The 15042-nt window shown below is 32.6% G+C and overlaps 1 protein-coding gene across 1 annotated transcript; it reads left to right on the plus strand.

Annotated features, from left to right (window-relative positions):
* Window positions 1-8308: 8308 nt before the first annotated feature.
* MONOS_18007 (uncharacterized protein) lies at window positions 8309-8629 on the plus strand (the record flags this gene model as incomplete). The annotated part of the gene is made up of 1 exon (XM_067870985.1): window positions 8309-8629. One exon carries the CDS (start codon window positions 8309-8311, stop codon window positions 8627-8629), a length of 321 nt encoding a protein of 106 aa, XP_067722549.1.
* Between the last annotated feature and the right edge of the window lie 6413 nt (window positions 8630-15042).

Below are 15042 nucleotides of genomic sequence, written 5' to 3' on the forward strand. Positions count from 1 at the left end.
GTGCCTTTCTTTCTTAAAGCTTCCTTAAAGAAAGCGGAAAGTGAAAAAACAAAAAAAGAAGTGAAAATGGTATTGTTTTCATTGGACATCTTTGAATATCAATTTTGAAATATTTTTGATAAATTTCTTTTATAGACTGACTTTTATTTCTTTTTTTCATTAGAAAATGTCATAGGAACTCTTTTTGAATGAATTCAAAGAGATAATCCAACATTTAAATGAACTCATCAATTTGACAAGACTAATACATCATTCTGCTAGGAGTTTTACGATGAACTGATTTAATATAACATACGGCTTGGAAAAAGGCATCGTGAACGAGCTGCATTTTGCGAGAGAATCGGAAAGAGAATTGGATGAGCTGAATAGAAATCTAGAAGGAAAGAGAGAGATTGAAGAGGAAAGAAACGAAAAACTGAGGAGGAAATTTTTTTGAAGAGATGGAAAAATATGTTGCTTTTGCACTTGATCCGTTGCAATTCGTGGAAAGAATTGTTTGTTAGGCATTTTGGTTTTATTTCAAATGTGTTCCGAGCATCGAGGGATAACCACAAAGATTTCAAAGAGAATTGCTTTTATGCATATTTTTAACAAAAAACATACAAAAGAGCTGTGAAGGTTGTTGAATTGCTGGAAAGTGAGTCCGTCGATATTATTAAGGAGGAGATTCAACAACCAATATTGAAAAATGGGCTGATATTTCGAAGCTTGAAATTCCTTATAAATTCTTCAAGACAATAGAAGGAAGAGGGGAAAGATGAAATAGAAGTTTAGAAAAAAGAGTTGAAAAGGAAAGTGATTGAAAAAAATGGTGTTGGAAGGATTCGATCATTCTTTCACAAGGTTTCATAAAACTTCGTTTTAGACAATTTCTTTTTGATAATTAACTTTCAGATTGTTTCGGAAATTATTCAATGAATGCTTTTATAAATGAGAAATGTTAAATATTGATTATCAAAAGCTATGTTTTCTCACATTCTTTTTTTTTTTTTTTGATAATCATGTCAAAATTCAATTTATGTTTGTGTCTCTTTTTCAAAAAAAAAAGTGATATTTATTTTCCTTCATTTTGTTAATATGAATAATGATATATAAATAATAAATAAATAAAAAGTTTTTTAACATTTTCCTCATTTATAAGCTCGAAGTCTTTCATCTATCATCTTTTTTGTAAATCACTTTCATGAAAAAACAAATGATCGTTTATTAATCCATCGTTTAATACAGTGTCTTTCATGATCCTTTCAGTGACCTGGCGTTCATCAAGTTTCCTCACTTGTTTGTCAAAATTAACTATGATTACAGTTCTCGTTATTAATAAAATAAAAATTGTGCGAGAAAAAACAGAGCAAGAGAAATATATGTTGAAATCAATTTAGAACGTTTTTTTTGACTTTTGGCAAGTCAATTATCTAAATGAAACAACAGATAACTTTATTGAATTTTTCATCATTCTTTTCTTTTTTATTTTTCTCTTTCTTCACTTCAAACAATTCAACTACAAAAATCTCTTTTCATTTCAATTTTTTTAACTCCGCTCGGAGTCCACCTTTTTCCCTCCTTTCTTTTTTCAATGAGAATTCATTTCTTGAACGCACTCAGCAAATGAAAAGAAATGATCATCATGTGGACAGACTTTCGAAATGAAACAGTTTCCAAAAAAAAATCGCACAACATCCATATCAATGCACTGCAAAGAAGAAATCATACTTATGGATTCCAAGGACTGAACAAAATACGAAAGAATTTTAATCACGCATTCTTTTTCTCATTTTTTCTTTATTTTTTTTCTTAGGAAGTATCACAATTGCTCATTTTTTCACTTGTTCAGAGTCGTTTTAAACTTGAAATTTCATCGTCAACCAACAACGGAAAAAGCTAACGTTTTTCTTTTCATTCCATTTTCAAATTTAAGTTTTGTTCGTCATTCTTTTGTTTCCTGTGGATGATTCAAAATTAAAATTAATTGAAATGTTTCAATCGAAATATTTATTTAGAACAATGAACAAGTGTGATTTTTAGAAAGGCTTTGTTCGAAGTGAAAACAGAATTGAAATGGAGAAAAAATGATACATAAACTAAAATAATTCAAATGTGAAGGATTGCTTCAAGTGTTTGCATGTTAAAAGAATATCTTTGATCTCCGATGATGTTTTTTATTCTGGAAATAACTCGTTCACAGCTGGCTTCACTACAGGGGGAAACAATTAACGAAAGGCACAATCCAGAATAAACGGTTTGAATATTTCCATATGCTGCCAGCACTTGGTAATAAGTTTTCTGGGTTATTTTCATATAAATCATCCGGCTTTGATCTCATCTGCCTTTCAAACAGCAGCTTGCAACCTTCTGAGTATTCCTTTTCCATGCCTCCCAAAACTTTTTTTGCATATTTCGAAAAATATGCATCAAGCCTTGGAAACCAATCAACAAATAACGTGTTCTCTATCTGTTTCATGCTTTGTCTTTCTTTTTCTTCATTGAATTCTGTGATAACAGGAAATTTGCCAGTCGAAAATAATTCTTCAATATCAAAATCTATTTCTTCATCTAATTCTGACTGATGTCCATCAAAAGAACAATGATAGTGACAGTGAATGTCATCTTCCAAACATATTGTTTCATCCATCTGATTATCTTCAAGGACTCTATCAACATCCGTCTGTTCCTCTTGAGTTTTATTCATTGTTTCCTGTGAAAAAACACTTGCCGAAGAATAACAATTAAGATTTACAAATGAAGGTGTTGAAGAGTTGGAATTGCTTGAAGTTGAAGAAACGACAGACGTTGTGAATATTTAATTATCTTTCCCGATTTGAGTTTGACTTGGGTTTTTTTGTTCAAATAAAAAATCGTACATATCGTCAACTGAATTTTCCTCCGCTTCTAATAATCCAAATTCGTCGCTTTCATCATCCTCTTCTCCAACGACAAGTTTCTTTTCGTTTCTCTTCCCATACGTTTCTTGATCAGTTTCTTCTAGTTGCTGTATCAACAAAAGAATGCCATTCAATTCATTTTTTTCTTCAAGAGACATATAAATGTGCATAAGCATTAAATGCAGCAAATAAATTAATTTCAATAGTTTCAAACCTGATTGACTTTTTGATTTATCTTGAAATGCAGCTTGGGACTGGGGTTCATAATCCATTTTATGTTTCAAAAAATGTGCAATCAATATCAAAAACAAAAGTTAAAGAAATTTAAATAAAAAATAAAAAAAACTCATTTGCAATTAAGTCAACAGGATAAGGCAAAGGATGAAATAATGATGAAGCTATGTGTATGAAGTCTGAAGATTTTGTTGAGGAGGATTGACAAGAGGTTTCAGCTTCATTCACAAAGAAAGATGGTGTTGAAAAGTTTCTGAGAGGAAAGCATTGTTTTCGAACCAACTGAATGCCAATTGGGGTCAGAGCATACGAAAGCGCTATATATTCACCGCGCGTTCCCACAAAAAAATAATTATGCATCAATATAAGCGAGTTCGCAATAGAGTTTCTCCATTTTTCTTCTTTGAACTGAACCAGCTTCAAAATATAGAAAAAAAACTCAAAAGATCTTTATAAAATTGGGAAAACTTGACTTAACTTGATACTATCATTTTCGAATCTCATATGAAGCAAATGAAAAGGGAATAAGAACACTTCTGCTTTGATGATATCCACAAGGATATCCGTGTCTAATAAATTTTCCTTTTGAATGATTTGATTCTTTTTCCTGATGAACGAAGCTATTTCGTACAATGAATTCCATCTTGTTGAGACAAAAGTCGGTGCACGCTTCTTCAGAAGGTTTTTCAATGGCAGAGTATGGGCTTTTTGAGAAAAATTTAGCATTTTTAATTTGAGATCACAAAGAAATGGAACTTTTGTGAATAAATTTGTGATAACCAAATTTGTCAAGTGATTGCAGCAGTAAATATGAAAAGGAATAAATCTCTGATGCTTTTCTTCAACTGAATCTGCATTGCTTTCCTGACTTTTGAAATTCTCTATTGCTCTGATTTGAGAAGAAAACCCATCTGTACAAAAACTTCTCACAATTGTGTTATATTGACTGAATTCATAAATTAGATTGTTAACAAGGATATTGAACTCTTTGGTAGTTCCGCATGGTGGATATAATCCCCAAAATAATGGTTTGCTGTCAAATGACAATTTTGATACTGTAACAACAATGATCTTTCGATTCGCCACTGATGCTCCATCCAACATAATGCTCACTCCATTGTTTCTAATTGTTGACTCCTTATCCTTCACCACTCTGGATTTTTCTTTGAGAACCATGTGGGCGATTTTTTTGCGTGTTAAATATGGGAAAATTAATGTTGATGATAGCGAAGGGTTACTTTGTCCAGCTTTGATCAACGAAAAAATAAACGAATTCATTTCTTTTGATGATGATGCCAAAAACGAAGAATTGCATCGGCAAATCAAGGAAATGAATTGCTTTTGTAATTCTGAAACACTTGTTGAGCCATCTGACATTGAAAGAGACATTTGATCTTTGCAAATTGATATGGGATCGTATGCTTTTTTGAATAGAACAATATTTTTGTGTTTCAATAGTTCACATTTATGATTAACAACCACAGAATGACTTCTTCGACCTGATACACCGCAGGGAAATCCTTCTTTCGAAATAGGGCACAAGTAATACTTATGGCAATCTTTTTTTGGTGTTCCATTTTCATCAACGAGAGTGTGAGATATCCATAATGATTCTCCGATAACTTCAAATGAAATTCGAGAAAGAAATTCATTTTTTTTCGAGGATGATCATACACTTTTCACAAAGAAAAACAATAAGAAATTAAAAAATAAAAAAATCGAAAAAAAGTTCATAAACCTGGTCCGTATTTCGTTTCGCACTGTTTTTGTAATTTCACAAATTGACATCCTGTGTCATGCATTTTCTTTTTTGTCTTTTCGTAAATATCTTTCTGACATATAAAATGTTAACCCTATTGTGAGAATTGTTGTGAGATTTGAGCAAACAATTAAAACGTTACTTAAACATTCTTGTAATTCCTTCGGTAAGTTTTCATTTTCCAGGTCTTCTTCCAACTTTAACATTTTGAGTAACCTGACGTGACGTCACTGACGTCAAAGAAGTTTCAAAATTCCGATTTTGACCATTTCGTCAGTGAAAATCATGTTATGGTATTAATGATTTGAGAAAATAATGATATTCAAAAAAAAAAAATTGAACAAGTTAATAAAAAAATGGATTCTTTATTTTTAATGATTTTTGTTTCAAAATCAAAATTAAATTTCACAAAAATTTTTGACTGACGTGAAAACATTTGTCACGTCAGTCAGGAATCGAAAGGTTTACGTCAAAAGTCAGTACGTCACCCAGGCTTCCTTGTATTTTAAAAAAAAAACAATTATTTGTGGCAAACTTTTTCTTCATAAAAGCATTAAAAAATCTTTGATTTTCTGCAAAAAGATAAGCAAAATTAACAAATTGAGAAAAATAAAAGAAAATGATGTATGAATAAAATTTATTAAGCATGTAATTTTGTCCCATTTGTGATTTTTCAAAAAGAAAGACACATATGAGTGATTATTATTGAAATCATAACTTTTTCCGGCATATAGATTTTTTCAAAGGTTGTTTGTCTATGGGAAGAGATATAGTGTTCAAATGCAAAAATTTATCAGAACTATTTCAAAAACAAATGTTTAATCAGAAATAAAAATGAAAAAGATTGTTATAGACTTTTTCATTTTTCAGCGTTATTTTTTGATTTTCAAATATTATTTTCAACCGAAAATTTTGATTGAAGTGTTATGATTCTAAAAATTATCATCCAAATTTTTATTTTTATTTAATGTTCTGCTTTTGCAACTTTTTTAAAAGACAAACACATATGACACAACAATAACTGACTGAGACCTTTATTTTGGAAAGCCTGCAACAAAATGGCACTTTTCAAGTGTAACATGTCCCTGACATGAAAAATCTCTTAAACAATTGTTGAAACTCAAAAGAATTGAAAATAATAATTTTTATATGCTTGAAATATGAAAAATTTGCCTTTTCCAAAGCTGTGATTGAACTTTTACATAATTTTTCATGTCTCAGTTTTTTTCGATATAATACACCTAAAATAATTCTATTTCGAAACGAAAATTTTTTGATTTGTCGAATTATAAACTTCCGTTTTGGTGCAAAATACAATTGATTTTTATATCGTGAGCACACTTTGTTCTTAAATATTGAAAAAATGATGCATTTCTTTTAAAATAATTTCATTCATTTTGAATTCATATTTCTTTAATATGGGTGATTTTTTTTGATATCATAAAAAATTCCGACGTTTGATCAAAAATTAATTTCATTAAGGGTTGCTTTAAAAAGAAAAATAAAAGTGATGATCATACAAATATATTGCTTTATATATAGTTGTTGTTGTTTATAAATTAATTTTTATTTGTTTCTAATTGTTTTTGCTTCAAAATTTGAAGAATATTTATTAAGCAAATCCAAAAAATAACAAAACTTTAATAAACAGAATTTAACTTGAAATTAAATGCAAATAAAATATGAATGCAACAATTTAGATAAAGAATTCAATAAATTTCTTTTTAAAAATTTGCAGAAAAATGTTATTGAAAATTAAAAAAGAATTGATTAGTCGAAATCAACAAATAATAGAAAAAATCAATCAATTTTTGACAATAAATAATTTTCATAGTTGATTCACCCACTTTCGCTTCTCTTTCAACTGTTTCGTTATCTTTCTATTCTGAATAATGTAAAATTTATGTATTTTACTCATTTCCACACTCATCATTGAAAAATGTCCTTGTTTTTGCGTCTGAAAATATCATCTCCAATTCCCTTCCCAATCCCTTCATCCTGGGCACTTTCCATATGAATTCGCTCTCCCAACTCCATAGTCACCCTGCACAACGAGATATCCCGCTTTTATTCATTTTCATTCTTTTCCACCTCCCGCCCTGAAAACAAAACAAAAACAATCAACAGATAAATATTCAAATAAAGAAAAATAAATTAATACCAAACTGCACTTCGACTGTGTTTTGCCAAATAGCCTCATTTCCACAGCCATCATCATTCCAAAAATAAATCAATCTCTTCATTTCAGTCTCAGAATGGTCAAATTGCAGCAAAGAATGCATCTCCACAAAATACATTGTATATCTCACTGGAGGGTCTTCTCAGCCCGTACACATTGTGGTGGATGTCCCGATGTGTTTTTTCTGTTTTTGGCATGATCAACCCCTTAAAAAATGTTTTCAACCACCCAAAACAGTATTTGATGTTTATTTCATCAACACCAGGCACAGGAGATATATGGAGCAGAGAAGAGATGGAAGAAGATTATTTGTGGCAGGGGGTGGAAGTGGAGTATTTTTTTGAATGTTAATACTTCGAGAGGGGTTTTTGAATGAAAGAAATTCTGACAAAGGGATGGAGAAGAGTAAGCGGAGATTTGGAGAAGAAAATGTTGAAAACATATAGAAAAGTGATTGAGGATGGTGAGGAAGATATTTGAGACAAATTGGAGAAATGGATTTTGAAAAGAAGTAAAAGAGGGTTAAAGCGGGAAAGAATAAGAATATTCTGAAGTGTTTGATTGGAAGAGGGATATTTTTTGAGAGGAGAAGATATTTTGGAAGAGACAGGGAAAGATGAAGAAAAGGAGGGGATTGATATTTTCTGATGATTTTGAGAGTTGAATCTAAGAGGGAAATGGAAAAGAAATTGAGAGCAATTATCATTTTCTATTTTTGAAGAGAAAGGAGAAGAAATTGCAAAAGAAAATTAATTTATTTAAAGAAATACTGCCACATTAATTTGCATCAGTCTCTCTTGCGTAATATTAGTGAAAGCGAATTACTGCTCAAACAGAAATCAACTTATCGAAAAAAAAATATTTTGATTAACTGACAACACATAAAACACAACACCACTCTTCCTCGGAAATAATTTAAAATTTGCTGTGGATTTCCCGATAACCATTAATATTCATTTTCTTCACCTTCTTCACCTTCTTCACCTTCTTCACCTTCTTCACCTTCTTCACCTTCTTCACCTTCTTCACCTTCTTCACCTTCTTCACCTTCTTCACCTTCTTCACCTTCTTCACCTTCTTCACCTTCTTCACCTTCTTCACCTTCTTCACCTTCTTCTTCTGTTATATTTCCTTTTTCTTCGTATCAGAACGGACCATCGACCTTCAGATGCTTGTGAGATGTTCAATCAGCAGCTTGATTACACCTTCTTAAAATTATTTCATTCAATTTTCCCACTCCAAACAGCATCATCATCAATGTCAATGCATTTCGTAACTTCGCTGGATGGGTATTTGAACTGCTTTCTTCTTCCGCAGAGGCGCATTCTGCTCTGCTTCAGCACTTCGTACGGCTTCCGCGCTCCAGCTGTGCTGAACAGGGTGAATGAGGCGAATGGGCATCGAATGAGAAATGGCAGTGGAAGAGGGAAGGAGTTTCAAGGCGCATTGCGTTCATCCGCTTGCTTTATAATACCACCAAGAAGCAAAGAGAGGGGAGTTCGAGATCAAATGGATGAGGCAAAGAAGGTGGATTTCAGAAGCTTGCTATACGAGGAGCAGAGGAAAGGGAATCAGTAGAAAGAGCCAAAGGCAAAGGAGAAAAACGAGTTTTACACATCGCAAGTTGACACTTTCGACACAACGCTTGCTCAGGCACAACGGAAAGAAGGTAGAGAGAAGAGTGAAGGTGATGATGAAGACGAACATTAGCAGACATTTCATCCGCTCGATGGTTCACTCTCATCCACAAAGCTGCACACTCCACACGTCACAGCCTCCACAGCATTAATTGCTCCTCCTTTTTCTCCCTTGCTACACACACAATTGTCTGCTCCTTCTGTTCTTGTTTGGACTCCGCCGAAGTCCCTCACGCGATCGTCTCTTACCACCTACTCCTTTTCACTCACACAGAAGTCTCTCTGCACATTGGACATGCCTTCTTCTTCTTCTTCTTCTTCTTCTTCATCTTTATCTTTATCTTCATCTTTATCTTTATCTTTATCTTTATCTTCATCTTCATCTTCATCTTTATCTTTATCTTTATCTTCGTCTTCGTCTTCGTCTTCCCTCCTCCCCTCAAGTTGAAAATCATTTTGCACATCTTTCAATTTTCTTTGAAGTGAATTCTTTGAATGATATATCAACGAAATATTCTTCTTATATTTTCTGAAAAAAAAAATAATCATTCTTTCAGGATCACCATTCTCATGAGTTCGTTCCACAACTCGACAAAGATAGGTGTATCACATGGAAGTGATATGAAGCGTGTCAAACTGAAGGATGAAGTTCAAAGACACAAAAAAATAAAGAAGCAGAAGTTGAGGAGGAGAAGATGAAGAAGTTGAAGAAAAGGAGAGTATAACGAAAGAGATCAAAAGGAAGAAGAAAAAATAGTATTCATATCCAGCTTCTCATCTCACTAAAGGTTATCCATCCATTTCATCTCAGTTGCCTTCACTCGTCTCCTCACCTTCGCGGCTCACTCCAAAAATTGCCTCAGCATTATTACTATGCCACATCGACCCACCATCACATGCGTCGCCCGCAGCCATAAGAACACATGCAGCTCCTGGCTCAAAAAGGAGGCGGGACAGCACAGATACAGCTCAACACAATCCAGCGAGTATAGTTGAGCAGCCATATCGTAGTCACCAAACCCAATTCTCAATCTCAAATGCAGCTTTCTGCTTTCAGAATTGTATTTGAAAGAGCGTAAATTCAATTCCTCAGCACTTTGAACCTTCTCATTCATTCCCTTCCTCTTCTTCTTCTCCAAAACCGCAACTTATGTCATAATCTGAATTCTTTCTGATTGTCGGTGCCAACGTAACAACCAATCGAACAGAACTTGTCGACAACTCAGGAGGAGTAGAGAAGAACTGCCTATACTGCTTTGAGAACGAACATGGGCCGGAGCAGTTGAAAGGGAAGCGAAATGATAAAGTATTCAGTACATGTCAAACTCCACAAGGGAGTGAAGAACAGAACATGCAATTGTTAAACTGCTTTTGATGTGCTGAGAGCCGAAGGAAATGAAAGACAAGATGGAAGGTTTGGAAGAAGAGCTGAAGGATATCAGTTGTCATCATCAAAGTGAGTGGCTTGTGAAGCAAAAAAAATTGTTGCCATAGGGAGAAATGAGAGAGATGATGGAGAGAGAGTCAAATGAAGTGGAATCTAAAACAAAAGAAAAAGATAAGCAAGAGAAAGAAAAAGAAGGTGATGAAAATGGGAAAAAATAGCATTTACGAAAAAAGAATGAGGGTTGTGTCAAATTCAATGTTGATTTCGACTCATGAGCTGCAAGAGCAGGAACTTTGGAAGAGCTCGCAGTTTGTGAAAGAAGAATAAGACGAGTTTGTTAAAAATGAGAAAGAAGAGGAAGGATTTTCAAGAAGGGGAGAGGAAGCCGCATTTGCAAAATTTGAACTAGTTGAAACAGAATTTGCGACGAGAAACGCAATTAACTCAAAGACTGAAAGATTGAAAGAAAACAAAAGAAAAAACAGAAAACCAGATGATGCAAGGAAAGAAGCAAGTATTTTTTAAGGAAGAGAGTTAGCGGGGGTGTTAATAGAAGTTAGGCGAGTGGACGAGCTTGCGAAGATTCAGAAAAGTGGAAGGAATCCGAGCTTTTGATGAGAGATTATTTGCCTGCTTGTAGTGATGTTATAACAGTGCATGAAGAGGAGAAAAGCATAGATGATATCTGAAAGCGCAAAAAACAACGAATTCATTGAACGACGAGTAGATGCGGTAAATGGGAAGGAAGAAAAACAGAGAGCAGAAGTCGAGCCAGTGCTCGTTCTGAAGATGCAAAGGAACTTGGTTATGATTCTGGAGGAAAAGATGAAGAAAGCAGAAGTGATTTGGGAGAAGTGAGAAGAAGTCTTGAAAGACAGAGGAATTGAGGTGGAAGAGCAAAGGACTTTGTATAAATCAGCGGTCTTAACTTCTTCAGCCGTTGAAAAGATCTCCCTTTTCGTCAACTTTGAATTGGAGATGGGTTTTTTGTGAAATCATATGCAAAACGCTATGTATGCCAATATTCGCAGTATTCTCGCTCTTTTCAAACCCATTCTGACAAAATTTACTCAGCATCCAGAAAAATATCTGATGAAAGCTGATATTCTTTTTTATTCAAACAATTAACCGAATATGCACTTCCTCCTTGACCAAACGCTTTCTTCATTGATTTTCTTATTTTGCTCTTCTTTGACAATGTCCCCTCAATTCTGGGTCCAATTATCACCATTCCAACTCCCATGCTCTCTCAAATCATTCCTTTCTCTTCTTCTTTCTCAACATCCTTCACACTTCTTCCTTCATCTTTGACCATCAAGAGCGCCAATACACCGATAAATCGGCACAAGCAATTTTTTCCACCTAATGTACTGCACCTTCTTTTTAAGCCCAATAGCTTTGTGCGCACTCTCGCATTTCTCATTTTGCAATTCACAAAACAATTATTCTATGCAATGAACATATTCCATACCTCATATCAGCAAAGAATCCATCCAGAAATATAAACTACCCAGCATTTCAATTGCTGAATGCTTCTGTTCTTTCGTTCACAACAATAGAATTATTCTTTTGAGTGATGCTTCTCATGAGGAGAACAATGACTCTTTCTCAGAAGCGATACGAGACTCGAGCGCAAAACACATATCTCTTCTGCGTCTTCCTCATTCGTTCACTTTCTCGTTCACACAGAACGGGCTAAACTTTGTGAAAAGAAAAACGTGATTAAAGAGAAGATTTGCAGAAGCTGTTGGAGTAATCGAGGATCGCAGTGATAAGAATTATGAAAAAGTGCAAAAAGGAGAATCTGACAATATCAGAGTCATATTCGAAAGAAGATTTTGATGAGGAAGAGTGGAAAGGGAAGGAAGAAGAGCGAAGGATATAGAAGAAAGTTGTTTGATCTATGGATCTGGAAAAGAGAAAGAGATGCTAAGATAAAGTTTGATATTGTTTTTAGTGTAATTTGATAATCTTCAATTTCGTTTAACGTTTGATGAAGCCGTTGAGCTATATGGTTGTTTTGAAAACTTGGTGACTTCATTTCAAATGAAGAAAAAGAAAATTCATTTTTTTTTACAGAATATTTTAATTTTCGAAAAATTTGCAATATTTTCCAGATCTTTCAATATTTTTTTCTTTTATAACCTCTGTTTTACATGTTAAGAACTTTTATTTTATCTTTCTGATGAATTTGTTGGATTAACTTTATTAATTTTTGGTTTATTTTTATCAAACTTGATCAATAATTTGTTTTTCACTCATAATAATAAAAAAGGTTTGTTTTTTTGCATATAATAATAAAACAAATACATATTACAGAAATAAAAGCTTAATACTTGTAAAAAAATCAATTTTACTCTTTGATCAATAAATACCACTATTGATTTTATTTTTTCGATTTTTGATCTTTTTTTATGATGTCAAAAAAAATCACCCATATAATTTTTTAAAAAAAAATATAAATTCATTTCAGTATAAAAAATTAATGTTTTTCAATTTTTTCTCCAAATAAACTTGAATAATATAATTGACAAATAAATTCTTGTTTTTTGTTATTCAAAATATTGTGACTGATTATTCACAATTTTTTATTGGGAATTATAGAGAATGCATTTTTTTACAAAATATTTTTATCTTTTGAGTGATGATTTTCGAAAATGAAAAAAAAATTAATAAATTGATTTATTGATTGTTTCATTTTCAGGAAACAGTTTTCTTCGAGAAATAATATTTGATAGGTTAAAAAATAACTTGAACTTTTCTGAAATCCATTCTCGAGAAAAATTAAAAATATCAGTTTTATATATGGGTGATTATTTTTGAAATCATATCTTTTTTCGGGGTGTTGATTTTTCAAAGATTGTTTGTTTTTAGAAAGAAAATTTTAATTCAAAAGTGAAAAAGCATGATAATTGTTTTTTAAAACAAATGGTTTTTCCGAGTCAAAGATTAAAATGCATTCAATAAGCCTTTTCACTTTTCAATTCTTTTTTATTGATATTAAAGAAATATATTTGCACCGAAATATTTGAATGAAAAAATATGATTTCAAAAATAATCACCCAATATGTTCATCCAATTTCAGATAATCCTTCTCAAAATTCAAACATTTTGATTTCATTGTATTTTTTTATCTAATGTCAACGGTTACCAAAAATTGAAGAAACAACAAAATATTTCAGCAAAGGCAAACAACACCGTTTCAAATTGTAAAATATGAAGGAATATTCTAAGATTGATAACATGGAATTTATTTCTTTATACTGCAACATATTTGATCGAATGAATTTCATTTCCTTTTTTGATATTTCATTATAGAAGTCGAAAGATTAAAACCCTTAAAATGACAAACCATTGCGAACTTTCTGCATCAGACCTTCAAAAAAAATGGCGTGTGCTGAAATTTGGAAATTTAACAGCATTTCTGTGAAAATTTTTGAAATAAAATAAGATAATGTTTCTTCACATCGTGTGGTAATTGGAAATGGTATTTTATTGAAAGGCGCTTGATATCGAGGAGCAAATGCCCACAGAAACAATAGAGATGATTGCATCAATGAAATCCTTTTATCTATCCAGACCAAGTGATTGAGACAATGGAAAACAAAACACTTGTTTTTTCCTTTCAGAAAGGAAGATTGTTCGAAGAAAAGATTTCCATTTTGTGATCTGAAATATGAATTTCTCATCTCTTCATGATTATTTTTTATTATTAAGATGAAAGATTATTATGAAGAAAACTCTCAGGAAAAAACAAAAAAAAATTTCCATGTATTTCAGCTGCATATAATATGATCGATCATAACAAAATTCTCAAATTTGCATCGTCCAAATTGATGGAACTATCAAAAATGTTGGCACAGTCACCTGATGATATCAGAAAATGGTTGAATCAATTCCAAAAAGTTTTGGAAACAAACAATTTTGGTGAAAACGGTATGTTTAATTTCGATGTCACATCAACGAGATGTGGAGAAAGCTCATGCAAGCTGCGTGTGTGTTTAAGAAATCAAATACCTCCTTCACACCCAATTCCCAACAAAACAACAAATTCGACTCTATGTGTTTGCGTTTGTGCTGATGGATCGTCTTTGCCTTCTTTTCTTCTGTCTTCCAGTCGAAAGCTTCCAATAGAATTTCGAACCCTAACGTCATTCAACATTCGTTTTCTCTCATCATCTTCAGGATGTAAAAATTCATCAATTTTTGAAACCATCATGATTTCCCATTGGATTCCATCGATTAAAACAAAAATGAAACTCTTGAATATGTCAAAGGCTGTTTTCCTTCTTGATAATCATCCTTCTCACATCAATGATAAGTTGAGAAATGCGCAGAAAAACAAGGAATAACTGTCATCAGATTTCCTCTAAATCTTACTCATCTTCTTTAGCAATGCGACAGTGGCATATTTGAAAGATTTAAAAAGACTTTTAATGACAATTTCAACCCATCGAAGACACATTCTTCCTCTTCGTTTCGAAGTGAATTGGAAAAAGTTCTTCCTGAAGTACTCACTTCTTCAACACCTCCATCAACAATAAAAAGCGCGTATCAGATTACTGGTATTTGGCCTGTGATGGCAGCATCTGTTCTGTCAAAAGTTTCTGGTTCACCCATTTCGCAAAGAACAAAGAAAAAATCAAACTGGGACTCGGAGTTGTGTGGAATATTTTCTCCCACAAACATAAAAATAAAAACAAGAAGAAGTCATATGGAGAGCAGCAACTTGAATCCAGCAGATAGTGAGGAAACATCTGTGGCAAATTTTCCAGACATAAAGGATGGCAGCATTCCTGTGAAAAGTTTGACGAAAAAAGAGAAGAAATATAGAAGTCAGTTCAGGAAAATGCTGAGTGACAAAAATGAGAGAAATGAGAAAAGTTTGAATGATGAGAAAACATTTAACAAGTATGAATTGAGAGAAAGAAAATTAAATAAAAAGATACTTTTCATTTCTGTCGATG

Source organism: Monocercomonoides exilis (genome assembly GCF_001643675.1).
Source record: "Monocercomonoides exilis strain PA203 chromosome Unknown scaffold41-876177, whole genome shotgun sequence".
Classification (NCBI taxonomy): Eukaryota; Preaxostyla; order Oxymonadida; family Polymastigidae; genus Monocercomonoides; species Monocercomonoides exilis.